The sequence below is a fragment of the Mirounga leonina genome, unplaced genomic scaffold, assembly GCF_011800145.1.
Source record: "Mirounga leonina isolate KUSES-001 unplaced genomic scaffold, KU_Mleo_1.0 Mir_154, whole genome shotgun sequence".
Classification (NCBI taxonomy): Eukaryota; Metazoa; Chordata; class Mammalia; order Carnivora; family Phocidae; genus Mirounga; species Mirounga leonina.
The window spans coordinates 27,028,863-27,044,639 of record NW_023270389.1 but is presented as its reverse complement, the minus strand read 5'-3'; the positions used below and the strand labels follow the sequence as shown (position 1 = coordinate 27,044,639).

The window sequence follows — 15,777 nt, the reverse complement described above, 5'->3', positions numbered from 1 at the left end:
AGATTCTCTTCCCCTACAGCAATTGTAATTGGTGCAAACAGTACTTTAACATGCCTATCCCAAGCCATGTTACAAGGAAGGAGCTATATCGCCACAGTTGGTCCCCCAAGGGAGAGAACAGTTGAGATAGCCTGGCAGACAGGGAAATGGACAAATAAGAGTATGGAATGATGCTTGCAGAGAATACCCTCCAACCACCACCACCAAACTTCCGGGTGCCAAGAGGTGGCCTGAAGATGGTAAAATTTCTGCACAGTTGCCACTAATGTGTAATAAAGCAACAAAGCCACTGATTAAAATTGAGAAATACAGGGGTGCCTGCTGGCTCAGTCAGGGGAGCGTGAGAGTCTTGATCTCTGGGCTGTAGGTTCGTGTCCTACATTGGATACAGAGATTACTTAAAAATAAAATCTTAAAAATGAGAAATACAATCCCCATTCTAATTGGGTAAAGTGACCATCACTCACTAAAGGCTAGAAATCCCATTCCTAACTGCACAAATGTCACTCACACCCTTTAGAAGACAAAAGCTAAGCAAAACTGTTCTCTACAACTGAAGGTCACTAGCTTACTCTCAATCCCAACACTGCTAATCTGCTTTCTGCTCCTCTATATCCAGGAAAATAGCTAAAGGGACTACATTCTCTATGCTTTTGTGTATGCTTGAGTATTTTCATAATAAAAAAATTTTACTTTACACACTGGAAGTGACAGCCCTGGCAGAGCAAAGTAATCTTTCTGTCCAGAAAGAAAGTTTACACGATAAAAAAAGAAAAAAAAAAAAAGATAAACAGATGGGATGACTCTAGACCATGTCTAAAGGTACAAGGCAAAGATAGATACTTTAAGAGAAATGGTCTACAATGAAAGATCTGAATGTTTAAAAAAAAAAAAAAGGACTTATAAGAATGCATTTAATCAAATTCCACATCTTTGTTCCAAACATCGAACATTATGGAACAGAAATGTCTCAGTGCCCCGGCAGCAGATTTTCCTCATTAGTCTGGTTCATAAACTTGGGGGTTATAAAAAACACATTCACCATAGAAATCATCTAATAGTTAATGACCTAAAAAGCAGCATTTTCGGAAGAATTTTTAGAGGTGTACGAAGGTTGCATCTCATTTAATTTTTTTCTTTAATCCCATGCTAAGACACAGCAGTTAACAAAAAAGTCCATGTTATACTGCATACAATTCTCATGTCTCAAGTTTCTCACAAATTAGATTTTAAAAATCCAGTTATAAGTTTCTCAAACTTTATTTTTTTTAAAGATTATATTTATTGGGGCACCTGGGTGGCTCAGTTGTTAGGCATCTGCCTTCGGCTCAGGTTATGATCTCAGGGTCCTGGGTTCGAGCCCCGCACTGGGCTCCCTGCTTGGCGGTAAACCTGCTTCTCCCTCTCCCAGTCCCCCTGCTTGTGTTCCCTCTCTCGCTGTGTCTCTCTCTCTGTCAAATAAATAAATAAAATCTTTATTTATTTGACAGAGAGAGGGCACAAGCAGGGGGAGCAGCAAAGGGAGAGAGGGAAGCAGGCTCCCTGATGTGGGCCTCCATCCCAGGACCTGAGATCACGACCTGAGCCGAAGACAACCGCTTAGCCAACTGAGCCACCCAGGCGCCCCTCTCAAACTTTAATATAAAGCAAAATAGGAGAAGCCCAAGTGTTAATGGCTTTCCCAAAGTACCATTCTACCCACCCACTTACCCCAAAGGGACTCATCAGTTTGCCTCTGGTGATGCCTCTTCAAGTGACGCAAACTTAAAATTTCAGAAAGGAAAGTACAGACAACCCTTTAATTCCCAACATTTATTCCACTTAATTTTTTTTTGAGGTTGGCAAAAAAAAAAAAAAAGTTTTTTTGAGATTGTTCTGCACTTAAAACAGGTGTATTAGCATAATCTCCAGAGAATATCTAATTCTCTCAGAAAGGAAAAATCACCACTAACTCAACACAAATCAAGCTGAAAGGTCTGTACAATGAGTAAAGCAAGGATATTCTAGGTTCCTGGTTTTTTAAACTTATATACGGCCTTTGGAAAGAGGTACACAAGTAGGCTTCCTGGAACCTAAATTCAGGAACCTAATTAGCACTTTCACTTGGGGGGGGGGGATGAGTTCTCTCTTTATCCTTTTCTATAGCCAAACTTTAATGTGGTCCAATTAAGACAAGAAGTTACAAAAGTCTAGAAAAATACCCACTTACAGCACATACACCAGATTCAAATTTTTTTTTTAATCCAACAGTTTATAATGATATTTTTTTCCTTTCTAAAAGAATATTCTCTCACTGGAAGATTTCTATCTGCATATTAAAGTCTCCTAAACATCCTGAACTTTGTTGTTCCCCAAATTAAGCAAATAAGTTCTGCTGATCTATCAAACATAAATACTCTTAAATTTAGGCCAACACATTATAAAGAAAATTAAGTACCTTAGAGACAAAGATTGAAACTGAGGACTAATAAATTTTCCCTAATTTTTTCTTATCAGTATATCTCAATAATGAAAGAATTCAAATCCCAGCTTTAACACAACATTAACACTTTTCAAAGGCAATTCTCAATTCATTTACTCTTTAAAAAGGTTTAGGTTGTATGTTTAAAAACAAATCCTATAATCACTGGTAGGGAAATTTTTCCAGTGGGGGTATGAATCTTAAGCTGAGCTGCCTCATGTATTTATAATATCACTCACATTCTATTCTAAAAGCCTATTAATTTTGTTGATTAGTTCACTAGAAGTTACAACTAGGTGGATAGGTTCGGCTCCCCATGTGACCAATTTATAATTTACCACTGGCAAAGTTAAATTCAGCTAAACACCCATTCAAGAACTAGTAACAAATGAAGTTTGTTTTTATGTTGTTTAAGGTAGACACTTTCAAACTGTAACTGTAGGACTTAATCCAGGCTCCTACTAGATGAGGAAAAAAAAGTTTTTCTTCCGACCAGTATAGTCCTAAATTTGTCTTAAAAGTGGGTACAGGGTTTCTTTTGGGAGTGATGAAAATGTTCTAACATTGATTGTGGTGATGGTTTTACAGCTCTGAAACTACTTAAAACTACTATGCATAACATTTTAAATTGATGAATTATATGGTATATGAATTATATCTCAATAAAGCTGTTATTTTTTTTAAAGTAATTATAAGTTCTTCTTTCACTCAAGGACATTTCTATTAATAAGCCTTTTCTCCAAATGGTAAGGGGTCTAAGGTGGCTAAAGAATCACAACCAGAGAAAAATTCCGAGACACCAAAGGAACTGCGAAAACAACAGAGAGGGTTAGGCCAAAGTCAATCAAACCTAAAATTAGGGAGATTGATAGGCTGGAATGAGAGTAAATGAGCTCCATATCATTAACACCTCTAACCATACAAAGAAATGTGTATTTAAGTTCCTCCCTGTTCCTAATGGTAGAACCAGCAGGCTCACTCAAAAATGCTGACTGTATTAAAACACTTGGAAGTTTTACACTTTGCCTATAAAGATGAAGGAATCAAACTAATGACCCACAGGAAGTTAAAGTTGAAAAAATGTGTCTATTGTGCCATCTGGGGTTTGATTTAAATCCCTGATTTTTGGACACTGCCAAAGAAATATGTGGAATCTGCCTATCTATGGCCAAATGTTAGACATCTGAGGGCAACAAAAAAAGTTATAAAAGCCATCAAATATATTCCAATCAAACTTGGGAGACTCAAAAAAGTATTCACTGAGCAGCCAACTATATTTTGCCTAATAATTACACTCCTAAAATTAATCACTTCCAAATACCACAAAGCAACATGGAAAATGTGTCCTTACAAAGACATCTAAATACATCAAGAAGGAAATGAAAATGTGCATTTTAAACGTAGCAAAACCAGAAGTCAGATTAATTGTAAATTTAAAAAAATTTAAATCCCAGGAAATAAGCCTGGTTATCCTACATACTTGATATAATTTGAAAAAGATTTCTTTCCCTCTTTAAAACTCAGGATTTAACAGTTTTCTTAATTTATTACCTTTTATCACATTTACCTCACTATAATTTCACAAATTTCTGTGAACCCCAAGTTTTCAGAAGCAAAACAGTTTAGGATCCTCACAGAAAGCAGCTATAAACTGAAACTATGTAAGTAACATTAATTAAAGATACAAAAGGAAATAGAAATGCTTTATAATTCTTCCCCTAATCTCCCAACGACAAATACCAACAGACCCAATCTCTATTTTAATACAGCCACTTGTATTCCAAAAAATTAGAGAACAAAAATCATCTAGAAACACAGGCATTATATAGCTATACTCTGGACAATATTTCATACCTCTTGGGTTTTTTGTTGCTTTATTTCAACTATATGAAACCACTTGTTCACAGCTTCTAAAACAGAACAGTTTCTAAAACAAAGACTGTTTACATCCCTTAAGATACCTTTGTTCCAACAAGACCCTTCTTCAAGAGCTACAACTTCTGGAAAGATTTCCCTTTTTGTGGTTATATCAACAACAAACTCTTTCCATTTGGCACAGGAGTTTGTTAAACAAAGGACGAAGAAAGCCCCCCTCACACAAAGAAGGTCTCCAAAACAGAGCATTGGTTATGTTTGTAGATTATCCTCTTTAACACCCTTTCTCAGGCTGTAGAATGTACTACTCTCTCAATACAAAATGGTGGCCATCATGTCTGTCTGGCATTCAGAATGGGAAAAGGCAATATGCTCACACATTTTGCAACACTTACCATTAATATCCTAGCCAAGATGAAGAAATGGGTAGCCAAACCTAACCAGAGCCAACACTATCTTTCTGGGAAAGGGCCCTATAAAAGGCACAGAATAATAAAGGGTTTACCCCAGCCCTAGTATATACCACAATACCAACATGGAGGACAACTCTCACTCCCAGGAACCCGACTCCACACATTTTGATTACCAAGAACTTAATCAAGTTGCCTAATTTCGGAATAAAATCTCATTTATGCAAATGAACAATACTCACATTCACCCTTCCTAGCATTTGACATAAAACTAAACTGCTAAATGTTTGAAACATGATCTATTCTTCCAAGAATTAAAACCTTAGCTCTAATAAGCTCCGGCTACAACTTCTGCAGGCCTCTTTGCACTCCAGAAGAAATGTACTTCCCTTAAGCAACAAGAAGCAACCGTATCCACTTTTTGAAAGAAATGATTCTATTTTCAAACATTTCCCCCATACTAGCTGACCAGTTATTTTCTGAAGCATAGGTTTCATCTCCATCTTCAAACTTGTCCAAGAAAAACCAAAGTGTGGTGCCTGTGTTTTAATTTGGGGGGGGAAGGAGATGGGAGACCGGAGAAAAAAAGACATATAGAGAGATCTCCCTCAAAACTCTTTTCCAAACCAGAATGATTACACACAGAACCCCTGCAACTCCAAATGTCATTACAAAGAGCAAGCTTAAGAAAGAAAGGGATTTGGGGGGGGGGGGGGACTTCCCCCCCCAGGGGGGGGGGGGGGGGGGGGGGGGGGGGGGGCGAGGAGGACAGTGGGGAGAAGATTCTTAAACTGTAGGAAAAGCAGTTAAACGTCCTTCCCAACGGTCCCAGCGCGTCCAACCGTCCTTTAGGCCAACTCGGACGCGGACCATCCGCAAGGTGGGCAAGAAAACAGGGGTGTAGGCGCGCACCCAGTTCCGGGTGGGGGTGGGGGGGGGACAGGGAAGGGCTGGCCGGGCTCTGCTCAGCGAACGTTGGAGCCGTTAGGGATGACTTCAGCAACACCCCACCCCTCACACACACACACACGCAGCCCCCAGGCCCGAGGCGCTTTTACACACGGCTCGGGGGGCTGAAGTGGGGCTGCATTTCAGCCTCCGCGGGTTGGGGGGCGCGGGAAGTGCGCGTGAAGCCTTCGGAGGTCTTCCAGTCTGACAAGTCCCCCTACTGCACGGCCTCGCCCCCACCCCACCAACACAGCCCAGACCTCCCCGGGGAGCCGAGCGGCCGGGCCCAAAGTCGGGTGTGCGCGCGGCGGGGCGCGCGGGCGGGCACCGGGCCCTCCACAGCCGGTCCTGCCCCCCCACCGCCCCCAAGCGCCCCCCACACACTTACGCCCCCCACAACACCACCTCGGCTCCGGGGCCGGCCCCGCGGCTCCTCCCCGCCCCCCGGCCGCGCTGGACGCCCCCTGCTCGAGCCCGGCCCGGGAGACAGCAGGAGGCCCGGGGCCCGGGGGGCAGGGGGGTGCCCCCGCCTGCAGGGTGGGGCGCCCAGGTGAGGGCCGCTCCGGGCCGACGCCGCCACCACACAAAGGACCAGGGGCTCCCGCCGCCATATTGAAAACTTTCCTCCGCGCACGACAACTCGCAAGTCCCCCACCCCCACCCAGCACACACCCCCGCACCCCGGGGGAGGAGGCGAGCCCCAGCCCGCGGAGCCGCGCCGAGCCCGGCGCCCGCCCTCCTCGCCCGCGACGCCGCCGGCCTCCGGCAGGAAGCACCCCCGCGCCCACCCCGGCCGCCACTCCATCCGGAACCGAACCCGAACCCCGGGCCGGGCCGCACACCGGTCCGCCCAGGCCGCGCGTCGCCCGGGCCCTCGGGGTGGCACCACCGAAGCGCCCGCTCGCTCTCCCACGCTCATCTCCCACCCTGGAGAAGCCCCGGCCTCCTCCCCCGGCCTCAACTCCGACCCTGGGGCAGCCCCAAACTTGACGCGGCCTCCGGGGCGACCCCGCTCCCCGCCCCCCGTGCTTCGGGCCTCCCCAACCCGCGAGTCCTCTCTCCCTCCCCCAGCCGCGAGCAGGATCCGGGGTGCCGGCGTGACTCACCGGCGGCGGCCGCACCTTACAGATCCCAGTCTGCTCGGCTATGGGCCGGATCTTGTGGATGAAAGCGAAGGGGTCCGCGAACTCTTCCCAGCTGGGCTCAAAGACCGGGCACTCGGGGGGAGGCAGGAACTCGCCCAGGGGGCCCGGGCCCCCGAGGGGCAGCGCCGGGCGCGGGCCCGGGGGCAGCGCGGTGGCCGGCTCCATCACCGCGGGTCGGGGACGGGCGAGGACGGGGTGGGCTCCGGGACCGCGGCGGCGGGCTGCGCTGGGTCCGAGACGTGTGCAGACGCGGCTCCGGCGACAGCAAGTCCGACTTGTACTAGCAACGGCAGCACCTTGGGCTTTTTCAGCCTTCCTCCGACGACGTCTTGCCGCTAACCCACGCCGTGCGCCTCCGCCGCCACGGCGAGGAAAAAGAGTCCCACCCCCACCCCCACTCACCCCCCGCGCCGAGCTCTCGGCCCCGCCCCCGAATCGGGCGGGGCCGGGGCCTTCAGCCTGAGGATGGAGTTGATCCTTGCGGTCCAGTTGAGCCAATATTTATTGACCATTTACTACGTGCCAGAGTCCCTTCCCGCAAGAAGTTAATACTCTGGTGGAGAAGATCAGACACATGAATGGACTATTTCAATCATGTCAGTACACTGTGGTGGGTGCCATGGTAGAAGTACATACACTTAGTAAAACCTGGGGAGGGGCAGAAGGTATTTGGCATAATGGAGAAGGATTTTCTAGGTAGGGGGAACGGTTTGAGAGTAAGAACAAAATGGAGGTGAGAAAACAATAGTTACAATGTTAATAATAAGCCAACACTTGAGGACTTGCATATCCTGGGCACTGTTCTAAGTGCTTTGCATGATTAATCATTTAATCTACACAACAACCCTCTGAGGCTGATACTCTTATTTCCATTTTACAAATGGAAAGTGAGGCACAGGTTAAAAGCAGTTTGCCCAAATTCATACAGCTAACAAGTGATAAGAGACTATCTTTTGGAAAGAGGGGTGTTGCAGGGAAAAGTGATCCTTGAGCAATATAAGAACGAGGTGGTTGTGAGTGAAGCAAAAGACTTTAAAAATAATCTAGATGAGAAACGATGGTGCCTAAATTAAGGCAGTGGTACTATTCATTAGGAAGAAGGGATGCAAATGTAGGAGATAAAATTAGGACTCAGTGATAAACTGGGGAGGAACAGTAAGGTATGGAGGATGATTCAGGCGTCTAAGGTACGTGCCTGAATGGTTGCTTGGCCCATTGGCATTGCTGCGAAATTCCTCTAGATTATATACATGAGAAATCAGTATGAGGAGGGAGATAATGTGTTCGCTTCTGGATACGTTCTGAATTATCTTGAGTTTGAGGTTTCTTTGGTACAGTTGGAAATATTTAACAGGCTGAATAGTATAAATCTGAAGAGGAGAGATCAAAAGTGGAGATGTAAATCTGGAGCTTTTGGCATATGAGTGATAGCCATTATTTATCTAATGCTTACTGTGTGTAAAGCACTGTTGTGCTCATTGAATCTACCATCCTGTTGAGTAGGTACTGCTATTATGTTCATTTTGCAGAGGAAGCAATGGAGGCACAGAGAGGTTAAGTAACTTTGAGAGATATGAACACTTTTGGGATGGGGGGGGGGGCAGGATGAGTGCCTAGTGTCCTGCCCAGAAAAGGGGAGAGAGGAAATTCAACAAGTAGGACCTCAACACCAAAAATATCTCTCTTACCCAAAAAGCAGCCAAACCCATGAAAGTACTGTTTGGGTCAACATTAGTCCTAGCTCTGCTTTCAGATTCACCTAGAGGAAAGAAGTCTCTCTTACCCTCAAGGAATCTTCAATTTAAAAAGAGGGGAGGGGAGAAGCTTCCTCTTCAATAAACTCTTCCCAGAGGTACTTGGCCCCAAAAGAGTTCAAAAAGTCCTTACAGAAGGTACTGCTTTTCTTAGCTCTCTAGGGTTTCGAACCTAGGAGAGCCTGTTTGTCTCCCCGTTGCAACAGAGACTTAAGCCAAGGGGCAGCCGGCATCCTACTGGAGAAAAAGTCATCACTGTAAGATAGATACGAGATATAGTAAGTTATAATAAAATGTTAATGGTAAACCTAAACGGTGGGTCTAGAGGAATTTGCTGCAGAATTCTTTTAACTTTGCTGAATATTTGAAAATTTTTCATAATAAAATGTTGGGGGAGAAAAATCATTGTTGCTCTTTGCCGTGGGTGTATATGCCTTTGAGGGTCTTGCTGCAGTTGATTTCCTGTCATGTGCTCTTTCCTGGGAGAGCGTTAAGACTATTTTCACGCTTAACACTGGCATTCTTCAACCCGGATAGGTGTAACTTTGGGAAAAATTCTAGACATATATCAGTAATGACTAACACTTAACTGAGGTGCATTGGAAGAACCAGCCTAGGAAAAGCTTTCCCAATCCTCGGCCGTGTACTAGGACTCCCTCACGCGCCCAACTCCCAAGCTCTCTCCATTTCCGGTAGTGACCCTAAGCGATGAGATTCTGTTGCTCCCAGATCTGGCAGCAGCTGTTTGGCTCCCCACGGACCCGATGTGACGTTGAGGGAGGGGGCGGTTGCCAGGGTAGTGAGGGGAACCTAGGGACCCAGAGGGCTCTCCGGGAAGGCGACAACTCCCCCCCGCCCCGCAGAAGACGCTTCCCTTGCCCTTTATGATGTGTGTTTACATGGGCGGAGGGATCCCTCCCCAGCTGACAGCCACACCGCGGCCGGCTCTTCTTTTTTTAAAGAGCCTAGCCACAGGCGGTGATTGGCCGCGGCCGGGGCCGCATCAGCCTCCGGGGGCGGGGCCCGGGCCGCATTGTCTCGTCTGGGGCTGGCCGGACGCCCCAGAGGCCGGACCTGGGCAACCCCGGCCCGAAGGTCCCTGGGCTGGAGCTCCCAGAGACCTGGGTACGAGGCCTGGGCGGGGTCCGGTGTGGCTTCCCGGGGGAGAGCGGGGTTGGAGCCCGGGCGGCCGAAGCGGAACCAAGCCCCGCTCGGAGTGCCACGTCTCCAGGAACCCCCTCCTTACTCTTGGACAACACTCCGCCCCACCCGGGCCTCCGTCCCCCAAACCACCCCTATTCGTGCAGCCCCAGGTCCTTTGGACACATTCCTAAGGGTCTCCATCCTCAGCCGGCTCCCTCGGCCCCCAGGCCTCACTCCCCGAACCTGCGCGATCCTACCCCGCCCCCCGGCCTGCGCCCCAGATCTGCAGCCTTCGCCCCTAGATCCGCCCGCCTGGTGATGAGGCTCTCCCCGCGTTCCTTCCGGTCGTCTCTATGGGACGACCGCGCTCCAGGGTTGCAGACTGGGGGAGCGACTTTCTCCCTCCCCCAACCCCCCCCCGCCGCCAGTCCCCCGCGCATTGCCGGGGGACTGGGCTCCGGGATGAGGGGCAGGCCCGACTCCCCAGCAGCCAGGGAGGGGGCGGCGGCCCGCGCAGCACGTAGCGCACGTGTAGGGGCCGCTCTCCACCCCCTCCGCCGCCCGCCGCCTCCGACCACTTGCCAGGGCTCCCGGTGTCGGCGGTGCGCCCGCCTTCCGCCCCGACCTCCGGTGTCTGCGCCCTCCAAGTACTGCACCCCTTCGACCACCACCCTTCCCTTCCCAGCCGATCCTCTCCTCTTTCTCCTTTCCCCCGATTACCCCACTGCACGGGCCTTTCCTCTCAGCCTCTTCACAGTCCGTCTAAGCGCCTCCGCCAATTCAGTGCCATCCACCACCCCCTCTCCCACCACTTTGGGTGTCCTGGAATGTTTGGTGTCAGATGTCCCCTGTGGAAACCCACAAACCCTGAGATCTCGAGAGGAGCTGCAGCCTCTTTGGCCTGTTTTATTTATTTGGTGTACTCCCTGGGCGTCTCGTTACTACTCTCTCCTACTGCACTCCTAACTCGGTATTTGTCTTTAACACTGTCCTCTTCCCCTACACGTGGCTCTCCTCCAGACTGGAAGCCGCTGGAGGGAAGGAGTAATGGTCTCTAGCCCTGGCACCAGGCACGTGGTAGAAACTGCACAAGTATTTGTTGAAGGGGAAGGGAAAAGGCCTTGAGCGTCTGTGGCTCCGACTGGCTGAGGATGCAGCTTTGGACTGGGGAGGAGAAGAATCTGGCTGCCCAGGTGAAGCAGGAAAAGATCTCACAATAGCTCAGTATGTGCGGGATGGGGACCCACATAGTGGGATAAATCCATCTTCCCCCATTCCCTGCCCTGTACATTTCCCTGGAACCAGCAACCCCTTCTCTTCTACTGGACTTGTCTCTCGTGTGGGGCTTCTTTGCTCTCTACTCTTCCCTGCCCCCAGCTATGGGGGCTGTCTCTTTGCATCAGCTCACCCCATGACAAGGGTCTCATCTCTGGGCTTCTTCCCCGCCCCCCCCGCCCCGGGGAAGCTGGGTCTGGATCCTGGGGAGACACCTGATAACTAAATACCTCTTCCCCCTCCCCACCCCCTTTTCCTCTCCAGTCCTGGGATCCCTTCTCTGCTGACTCAGCCCATGGGGATCCAGGCTTCAGGGCTTTGGTTGACCCTCGTCGGGGTCCCCTCCCCAGGGAGGCTCCAACAGACACTGGCAAGTGGGGCAGTTCCCACGGTGTGGCCAGCCCTGCCTGTAGGGTTGGGGAGGGGCAGAGGTATCCGCACTACAGCTTCAGGGTGTTTCCTCCCTTTCTGGTTGGACCACTTCAGAGGCCCTGGACTCCTGTGGAACAACCTTGTGCTGAGGAGAGAAGCGGAGAGTCTGGCAGAGAGGGAGACTCATGTTTCCTGTTCATCCTGCAGCACCACCGCCCCCAACTCAGGTCTCTGGACGGAGGCGTCCCCCTCAGCACACTGTATGGCCTTGGATAGTTGGAATGTTTGGAATTCTCTATATCCGGGATGAAAGTCTTCCAACAGGAAGAAAATGACTTCTACAAGAATGATGTCGGAACTTCAGGGAGCACCATCAAATCTACCATGCTCATTTGAAATGCACAGTGTTCCGCCAAATCCGGTTGAGTGACCAGCGCTGGGTCAGACACACACACTAAATGCTAAAGGCTAATTCCCTTTCTTCTCTCCCCTGGCAGGAAGTGGTGAAATGTGACCAACTAGAAATACTGTGCTAGCATGAATGAGACAGGGCCAGCGGCTGGGAGTAATTCACAATCTCTCACACATATCAACACGGTGAAGTAGGTGGCTATTAGCGGCTCTGCTTTTCGGGGGGTGAGTTGAGACCCAGAAAGGTTAATGAGCCAGTGTCACACAGATAATGACAGAGCCAGGACTGGAATGGTGATCCTAGAGCCTGTGATCTTCCCCAAACACCAAGCTGATTTCTCTAGAGCTGAGGAACGGGAACACAGACTCTCACCACCAGCCACCCCTTCACCTGCCAACATGCTTCCATTCTCTCCCCGGGCTTCACACTTCGGCTGTGATCTCCATGAGACCCATGAGGCTGGTTGTATAACCCATTAATGGATTGTGACCCTCCATTTGAAAAAGGGTGTTCTGCGGTTCATTTTTTCCTGCTCTTTGGCAGCTTTCAAGATGATACAGATCAAGCAGTGAGTTTTCTCTACTCATACCCATCTAATCTTGAATTTTGGCCACTGCCCCTTCCCCCAACCCCACCCCACGTCTTCTGTAAGTCCTCCAGAACATTGTCCACATCGTATTCCAAATCGGTCATCATCTCTTCCCTCTTCAGTTTGTTTTTCATTATTTATCATTCACTTGTCTGCAACCTTCTATTCATCTTCTTCCTACCCCTGCCCATGAGACTTCAACCCCAGGGATGATTTTGTGCCTCATCTTTTTAGCACCTTATCCCGAATGGGTGCCCAGTATAAGACCGGGATCTAGCATAGTCTTCCAGTCTCCCAAGACCTGACTTGGAGCAGTGGCGAAAGACTCACATGCCTCGAGGGGGGCAGAAGTAACAGGTGATCACCCGTCAGGCTAGGGTGGCAACAAGTTGCAATTTTCAAGAGAAGCCAAAAGTCTAGGTTTTTATACAAGCTCCCCTCATGTTTAAATATTTAATCTTCAGCGGCGCCTGGGTGGCTCAGTTGGCGAAGCAGCTGCCTTCGGCTCAGGTCATGATCCTGGGGTCCTGGGATCGAGCCCCACGTCGGGTTCCCTTCTCAGCGGGAAGCCTGCTTCTCCCTCTCCCACTCCCCCTGCTTGTGCTTTCTCTCTCGCTGTGCCTCTCTCTGTCAAATAAATGAATAAAATCTTTAAAAATAATAATAAATAAGGGGCACCTGGGTGGCTCAGATGGTTAAGCGTCTGCCTTCGGCTCAGGTCATGATCCCAGTGTCCTGGGATCGAGCCCCGCATCAGGCTCCCTGCTTGGCGGGGAGCCTGCTTCTCCCTCTCCCTCTACTGTTCCCCCTGCTTGTGTTCTCTCACTCTCTTTATCAAATAAATAAATAAAATCTTTAAAAAGTAATAATAATAATAAATAAATATTTAATCTTCAAACGGATTTTTAAAAAACAGTGTGTGGGCCAATCAAATGAGCTTGTGATCACTGTGTGCTGTGCGGGGCCACCTGCCCTGGAGATGCCAGTGGAATGATGAACTTCAGACCTTCAGAAAGAACAAAGGTTGCCAAGGGAGCACTCACTGAGGCACCCAGAGAGAAATGCTGGAATGGAGGTGGGCTCCTGCCCCATCCCTACCCTGTGGGTCAGGTTCACGTTCCCAGGCTTAGAGAACTCTGACTTCCAGCCAAGGCCGAGCCCACACCCAGCACATACCTTGGCAGCAGGCACGGTGTCAGTGTCATAGATGACCTACCCATAACTGCAGTGCTAATGAGGGACCTGGTGTCAGTGCTTTTCAATGTTTATTTTCCCCCTCCCCTCCATTTTTTGCCTCCTCTAAAGCCCTCAGAAAAGTGGAAATCAAATGACAAGATACGGAAAGGTCCTCAAAGTGCTGTGCATCAGTGTAAGAATCTAAAAGTAAAATTGGGGTGAAGGTTTAGGAATTAAAGTAAGATGGCTCTCCCAAATGTGAGGGAAAAGAAGACCAACCATGTTGGGGCGCCTGGGTGGCTCAGTTGGTTAAGCATCCAACTCTTGATTTTGGCTCTGGTCATGATCTCGGTTGTGAGATCGAGCCCCGCCTCGGGCTCTGCACTGGGCATGGATGGAGCCTGCTTAGGATTCTCTCTGCCCTCTCCTCACTCTCTAAATAAATACATGACAGTCATGGTTGAAAACGGTAGGTGTTCCTTATAATAAACAAGCTAACATTTACTGAATGCTAGCTATGTGCTAGGCATTTTTGTGTGAATGATTTCTTAAAATCCTCATAAGAACTCTTAAGAATAGGCGGGATTATCTTCATTTTCTAGATGAGGAATTGGGGTTCAGAGAGGCTGAGCCATTTAGCTAAGGTTACACAGCCAATAAGTTTAGCAGAAACAGATTCTGCCAGGCTGTCTGAGTCCAGAACCTGCGCTCTTACCCATCAGCCATACATTGCCCTTCTCTGGCATACTGCACAGTCCTGGCACCTAGCACAGTGTTTATTGAAGAAATACATGATCATTCACCATTATCACACAATGCCTGATAATTAGTGAGCTAATAAATACTTGTGGAGCATGTTCTCCAGGCCAACTACCAGGCAAAGCACTGTAAACATAGCACTGAATAAAACAAAGTCCCTGCCCTTCAAGGGCTTATGCTTTAGTCCAGTGGATAGAGACAGACAATAAACACCTACAGGTAAGATGGCTTCTGGCACAAATCAATGCTAAAGAAAATAGAACACACGATAGAATGATGGGAGGTTGGGTGGGAGGGGTGGTGAGTAGGTACTGTAGGCAAAGTGACCTGAGGCAGGAAGAAGAACATCTGGGCTCAAATTTGAATGTTGGGAAGAAGACGGCTCTTTGAAATTCTACAGAGAATAGCTCCAAGAAGAAGAGTACCATATACGGAGACAAAAAGCTTGGACTATCCAAGGGATGACACCCCTCCCCGCAAAAAAGCCAGTGGGTAGGGGGAGATGCAGTCAAAGAGGCAGGCAGAGGGCTAGACCAGACAGGATCTTGTAGGCCATGGTCCGGAGTTTGGATTTTGGAGTTTGGATTTCATCTTACTTTCAACAGCAAGTCTTTGGAGAACTGTAGACCAGGAAGGGATAGCATTTGATTTACAATTTTAAAAGGTCTCTCTGGGGGCGCTTGGGTAGCTCAGTCAGTAAGTGTCCAACTCTTGATTTCGGCTCAGGTCATGACCTCAGGGTGGTGGGATCAAGCCCTAAGTCAGGCTCCCGGCTCAGCAGGGACTCTGCTTGGGATTCTCTCTCCCTTTCCCTCTCTCCCTGCCACCCACCACACACTCTCTCTCTCTAAAATAAGTAAATCTTTAAAAAATAAAGAAATGAGTAAAATGTCTCTCTGCCACATGGAGAATAGACTGCAGAACAGGGGTGGAGGTGAGGAGCCAATTAGAAGGTGGTTACAATAGTCCAGACAGGCATTGCAGTGGCCCAGACTCATGTTGTAGCCATAGAGGTGGGTGAGTAAAGGTCATGCTGGGGATACATTTTGAAGGAAAAGGTAACACAACTAACTAGATTGAATGTAGAGTGTTAAAGAGAGACGCATCAAGGATGACTTGTCGATTCTTCCCCTGAGTAAATGGGCAAAGGATGGTACTGTTGACTGAGATGGGGAAAACTTGGGGAGGAAGAGATTGGAGAGGTACGTCAAATCTGTGGTTCTGTTTTGGCTCTGTTAAAGCTGAGATACCTCTTATTCATCCAAATGGAGATGTTCAATAGTCAGGTATCTGGAGCTCAGAACAAGGGGTCAGAGCTGCAGATAAGATCAGCCCCGGGTTATCAGTGTGTGCGTATATATATGTATATACCCACAGGCTTATATATGTTTAAGCCTGTAGATATGGAATAATGTGTACACATCTATAAATATATATACATGTACTGTATATATGTAT

General features: G+C 48.4%; 1 protein-coding gene across 1 annotated transcript in view; it reads right to left on the bottom strand.

Moving 5' to 3' along the window:
- KDM5B (lysine demethylase 5B) overlaps window positions 1–7,152 on the bottom strand; it is a 78,716-nt gene extending 71,564 nt beyond the window's left edge. Inside the window, exon 1 of the mRNA XM_035010303.1 lies at window positions 6,801–7,152. Within this exon, the coding sequence (XP_034866194.1) occupies window positions 6,801–7,004 (204 nt within the window). The 5' untranslated portion in view covers window positions 7,005–7,152. The remainder of the gene's footprint in view (window positions 1–6,800) is intronic.
- Window positions 7,153–15,777: the final 8,625 nt, after the last annotated feature.